General features: G+C 53.6%; 1 protein-coding gene across 2 annotated transcripts in view; it reads left to right on the plus strand.

Annotated features, from left to right (window-relative positions):
* Window positions 1-5,494, plus strand: part of Atp2a3 (ATPase sarcoplasmic/endoplasmic reticulum Ca2+ transporting 3) — a 30,705-nt gene extending 25,211 nt beyond the window's left edge. Inside the window, exons 17-20 of one of the 2 annotated variants that reach the window (XM_087569937.1) lie at window positions 433-566; window positions 928-1,045; window positions 1,440-1,557; window positions 4,124-5,494. In XM_087569937.1, coding sequence (XP_087426063.1) covers window positions 433-566; window positions 928-1,045; window positions 1,440-1,557; window positions 4,124-4,143 — 390 coding nt within the window. In that variant the 3' untranslated portion in view covers window positions 4,144-5,494. 2 annotated transcript variants of the gene reach the window in all.
* Window positions 5,495-6,000: the final 506 nt, after the last annotated feature.

Raw genomic sequence — 6,000 nt, forward strand, 5'->3', positions numbered from 1 at the left:
GGGTGCAGACGCCAGATAGGAATGGAACCTTGCATGGTGTCAATGTCCGTTGAAGAGGGTACTGTAGGTTTTGTCTGCTCCGGAGGTTAGTCCTATTTAGACATAATGGAACTGATTGAAATGTGTAATTGCTTCATGTATTTATAAGGTCTATTTTGACCACCCTCCCACACACACAACTTCTGCATTTCAGAGTCCCACGAGTCCTAGCCCAGACCCTTCTCCAACCCCATAGCCTCCTATTGCCTTCCCCAGCCTAAAAACCAGCAGCTCCCATGATCCACAAATTCCCACCCAGGATAGTCACTCTCTGACCCAATCCCTTGCAGTGCTGAGTTCACTACTCATCCTCAGTTGTGGGGAGGCTTCCCTCTCCTCTGTCCAGCACCTCAGTAACAGCTGTTCTCCCGGACCCTGTCACCTCATCCTCAGAGGAACTTCCTGAAGTGCTCTGAAGACAATCCACTGTTTGCCGGCATCGACTGCGAGGTCTTTGAGTCACGCTTCCCCACGACCATGGCCTTATCTGTGCTTGTGACCATTGAAATGTGCAACGCCCTTAACAGGTAGGCAGAGAAGTCCAGGACAGACCGGGTCTAAGGCCAAAAGAGACTGGAATTGGATTGAGATCTAAGCAGATTGAAGATTGAGGTCTCTGGATCAGAGAGGCCAATAACAGGTTCAGTGGGGCTGGAATTGGACTTCAGAAAAGAAAGATCTGAGGTATGGTGAAATGGAGGTCCACGACTGAATCTCGGGGACAGAGAAAGTGGGCTCACGCCCTGGGATGGACCTCTAGGGTCAATAGGATGTGCAGCAAAACATCCAGCCTGGCTCTACAGCCTAGGTAGAGAGGTGGTTGCTGAGGTGGGTGGACCCACCACGACCTGACATCCTGTCCTGAGTGAGTCCCTGTGCCTTTCGTAGCGTCTCAGAGAACCAGTCACTGCTGCGTATGCCACCCTGGCTGAACCCTTGGCTGCTGGGGGCTGTGGTCATGTCCATGGCCCTGCATTTTCTCATCCTTTTGGTGCCGCCTCTGCCCGTGAGTTACCGCCATGCCTCCTCCCTCCTTAGTTCCTTGGGTCACAAGCATCAAGTAGTCCACCGAGGTCCCAACTGAGGGCTCAGCCTTCTTAGGCTTGGTCAGGACAGACAGCAGGGAGAGATGTGTGTAGCCATCATTCCACAGATAGATTCCTACCTTCAGAGGACAGAAACGGTGGAGCTCTTTGGCTGAGGGGACCACCGGGACCTGAATGGAAGACAGGGAAAGACTGGTTGGGCAGGGCGATAGCACTTCCTCTGGGAAACCCAGTAGGCAAAGGTGTGAAGGAAGGGCCTCCAGGTCCACGCCTGTGAAGAGCCCACTGGAGTCCTGGTGAGGGACACAGGTACACAGCTGGCAGCCTGTAACCGGGCCTCCCTGCCTCCCCCAGCTCATTTTCCAGGTGACCCCACTGAGTGGTCGACAGTGGGGGGTGGTGCTTCAGATGTCTCTGCCTGTCATCCTGCTTGACGAGGCCCTCAAGTATCTGTCCAGGCATCACGTGGATGGTAAGTGGGAGGCCAGCCCCTTCTGCTTCCTCCCCAGCTGCTCCCAGTCTGCCTCTGCCCCTCCCCCCAAACCCGAATTACACTGGATGCAAGGTGCATGGTAGGAGAGCTATTTTTTGATCATGAAATGGAGGACACAAAGGGTCTCGGTGACCATGACCCAACCCAAGGACTTGCCGGGAGAGGTGTCTTTCACTGTAGGAGCCTTGACTGGGTCTACTGGGAACACTGCTCAGGGCCACAGTGCCTCAGCTTCCTCACTTTGCCATACCCTCTCCCCCCACAAGCCCTCACTGCCCCACCTGCCGTATCCACCCAAGTGTGGATAAGACGCTGCAGTAGTCCTGGCCTTGGCCTTTGACCCCCCTGTACTGGCCGGTCTGTATCCAGGTGTTCTTGAGACATTTATGCAGGCTTGGTGTAAGCAGCCGCTTCCAGGACCTCATGCCACACGGGGTTGGCTTCCTGGGTGTCATTTTAATGGGTGGGAACAAACAGAAGAATTTGTCTTCATCCAGGAGAGATGGACAGTATCAGGGTTAGGTCCGGAGAAGAAAGCTAGAGAGAGACTTGGGCTGGTCTCAGCAGCTAGCTAAGACCTGCTTTGGGCATCTGGGACTTTGGGGGTGACTTTAGATGGAATGTGATCCCTGATCCAGGAAATACTGGAGGCTATAAATAAATTCCATGCCTGTCATTCCGTAAAGGCCCCCACACCCGCATGCTAACCAAATCTACTGAATACTGAAAAAAAAAAGCCCTTTTACAAAAGGTCTCAATGAGCCTCTCCTCTTCTTTGGAGAGGTCTGATCAGGGAGCCTATGAGTGGGGCTGAGGGCAGCTGAACTAGGTCATTCAGCTCCCTCCATATATGGTTCTTTTGGGCTCACCATTGGTGGACCCTGGAAGAGGCCTGGGAGAAATTGGTATGAGACTTGAGCTTCAGAATTTCATCTGTGGCCAGACAGCAAGGGAGGGTCCCGGAGGAAACCCCTCCCTCCACACGCAGCCCACAGACAGACTCCCTCGAGAAGCATCCGGAAGTTGTTTTGTCTTCCTTGAGAGACAGCGCTCTCCCCTGGTGACCACAGCAACCAAGGAGCTCAGCACATTTTCTTGAGGAAATTTGAAAATGAAAAATTTGTCCCCGTGGCTAAATTTTCTCATTCCCTCGGGGGAGCCCTGTGTCTGGGGTACAAATCCACACTGGGTTCCAGGGCTCAACAGGAGTGGGGATGCCTAGGTCGGGGAGATTAGAGGGCTGCCCAGTTGGTGCTAAGGGTAATTACTAGAAGAATCTGGACTAAAGGAGATTTCATGGGTAGGGTAGAACCTGGCAGGTGGAGGCTGAGGTGTCTATAATAGAACTGGTACCTGTGAAGAGAAGCCCAGAGGACACTGAAAGCCCAGAATGCCTGGTTATTCCCAGGGAGTAGGGAGCACAAAAGGTGTGAAAGCATGGGGTAGGGTGGGGAGGTAACAATTGGAAAGATACTGATGTGACACTGGAGTAGAAGCTAAAGAGATTGCAAGGCTTGAGAAGGAAACCAAATCCTGGCCCAGGGTGAAGTGACCCCAAGCCACACCTTTACCAACCTTCTTGGCCAGAAATGGTGACCACTAAAGAAGTTTGATTTGAAATGAAGTGACCCAGGTCTTCAGGAGGGTCCTGGGCTGGGCACCTGTGGCTGCCTCTGGGGAGTGATGTGCTTGCTGGAAGTCCAGACAGCTCTGCCTTGGGCCGGCAGGCGGCCGAAATCCCTTGGGCCTCCTAAAGCTGGACAGGGCGGGGGTGAGAGAGGGGACCCTTTACGTTCCCAAGCCAGCTCAGTGGCCTTTTAGGGAAGTTTTACTGAGGCCCGACGCCTGTGGTTTCTCTGTGATTTATGAGGATGTGTCCTAGGGAGAATTGTGGATGTAGGGTCAGCTCTGGGACTAGGGGTCCTCTCTCTCCACACTTGGCGCTCTTCAGGTGTGACTGAATGGTTGTCAGAAGGCCTGTAGGCTGGGATGGGGAAGCTGAGAGGGATGGATCTGGGAGAGCTCAAGGTACAGGGCGGACCCAGAATTCATTTAAGGGTATGGGAGCCATGTGAAGGATGGGGGGCTGACTGGGGTGCGGGGGGTTGTATGACGCCAGCATCAGAAGGGAGGTAGTTAGGCAAGATGGACTGAGGTGGGTCCTTAGTCCCTGTATGGGCTGCGAAGGTGAAGGCCTGCTTGAGACCTGTGTTCAGTTGAAATCAGACCACATATGGGATGAGGAGGAGGAGGAGGAGGCAAGGAGGACTCCCTGCTTGTGACCTAACAGCAATGGGGAGCACTCCCCAAACGGTCGTTTTCTCCAGGAATATTGAAGGGACATAGAGAGAGTGGCTGGATTCCTGGGGGCTGCATCTCCAGAGTGCCACTGAGGCTCGGGATAAACGATGTGTAGAAGGTTCCAGGCCCTAGAAAGTGGGGGAGGATAAGAGGCTGAAACAGGAGCTGAAGGGGGCAACCTAGAATATCTCACTCCTTGTCTTAATACGATTTCTCAGGGTTTTTTCTTCCTCTCTTTCTCCAGAAAAAAAGGACCTGAAGTAAATCCTGAGAGCAGAGGGGGGTCTCCAGTTCGGCCCTCGGACTCATCATGTCCAAGCACTTGTCCTGGTCCCACCCCTGCCTCCTCACTCAGCCACCTGTCTCCTGCTGAACGTAACAGGCCTGAAACAACACCGGCCATTTCTAGGCCCTGTTCCAGGGTCCTGTCTCCATTCCTGTCCTCCCTACAGCTCTGGCCCAGAAGTTGAGCCCAGGAGGGGAAGCTGAGAAGCCAGAGCTGCCTGAAGGGCCACCACCCATTTCCCCCACAGATCTGCAGCCTTCCCCTGCTCGGAGGTGGGCATTTGCTTGGTAGCTAGTGCCTCTGCCCTGATGGAGGGCTCATGGGGGCCGTCTTACTGACTCTGACCTCTTGCTTAGTTTGGGTCTGGAGCCTGGTCAGCTCTGGGAAGGAGGAGTCCGAGGGGACCATCTGGGTCCAGCTGTGAACATGAGGGGCAGCCCCTTCCACTTGGCTCAGCTTCCACCAAGTCCACTCCTGTGTCTGTTTATGTATCTGCTGGCCCCAGGGAGTTGAAGGATCACAGACAGATAGGAACATAAGGAGCAGCGGGGGCAGGCCTGGACAAGGACTCCTTTCCCAGGAGTCAGCCTCCACTGGCTGGCTGGGCTCAGCACTAGTCCCACCTTGAGGCTCACTTCCTCGGCTCAGGTTGGCTCAGGGATCCTAACTTTACAGTCCATGCCCCTGGTGCCTGAGACTCCAGGCATCCCTGGGTCCATGTCAGCTTCTCCTGCCACGAAGCCTGGGGTGATACCGTGTCACTTGCTGCAGGGCTGGGTGATTCTAAACCTCCTGGACCCCTGGCATTACTCTTTGCCCTCTTTTCCTATCATGCATGTCTGAGTCAGAGAGATGTCACTAGGAAGTGACTCCACAATCCTCCCCTACCTCCCCACTGAAAGGAAGCATCTGATGGGGGTCTATCAGATGAATGTGTATTGGTCTTTGGGATCTTTTTTGCCTCTTAACCCTGCTGTTGCTCCTTTGACAAAAGCTAGCTAAGCATCATGGGAAACGGAGAAAGCGCCTGTCAGTGTGACTTAGCTCTTCCCTGACTGTGTACAATATGATTATTTTATATGTAAATCAAGGTTCACATCACTGTCCTGACACCTGGTAGCAAAAGTCCCCTCAGCCTACCCAGAAGACAGATGAACTCCATGTGTACCTGCCCACTCTCCTGCCCATCCTCCCTCCCCTCTGGCAGGTTCTGGAGGGGCCTCAGAGAGAAACCGAGTTTGGAGGGATGGCTTGGCAGGAACAGAGCCCTGTGCCCACTTGCTGATCATTTCTTGTGGAGAAATAAAGGCGTGCGTCTGGGGGATTGGAGCTGGTAGTGTCTTTTCTGAATCCTGTGGGACCCTGGTTCTGTGACGACTGGGGGCCACCCACCTGGAACTAGCAAAGTTAAAAGTCTGAGATCCCATCCCAGAACCAGAATCCATCTCTTACTAAACATGGGGCTTTGAGAGCCACTAAGTTAGGGCTGGAGAGATGGCTCGGCCGTTAAAGGCTAGGCTCATAACCAAAAATATAAGAGAAACATGAAGTTGGGATCTCAAGACCAGAACCACACCCCAGTAGCAGAATGAACCTGAGTCTCATGGAGCAGCCTGCTTTCCGCTCCACTCTTGGCAGTTTAAGAGCAGCGCGCAACAATTTAATCATGTAACATGTCATCTCAGAGAAAAGGGAGCTGAGGGTGGGATGAGACAGAGCGAAGCCTGGAGCCTGCATCCCAGGATCCCCTCGTCCCCCGGAGTCCCTGGCAAATACCTACTGGCAATTCTGCAGTGCCTGTGGTTCTCACTAGGATTTCTCTCTTGCTATGTTTT

Source organism: Rattus norvegicus, chromosome 10, assembly GCF_021556685.1.
Source record: "Rattus norvegicus strain SHRSP/BbbUtx chromosome 10, alternate assembly SHRSP_T2T, whole genome shotgun sequence".
NCBI classification, from domain to species: Eukaryota; Metazoa; Chordata; class Mammalia; order Rodentia; family Muridae; genus Rattus; species Rattus norvegicus.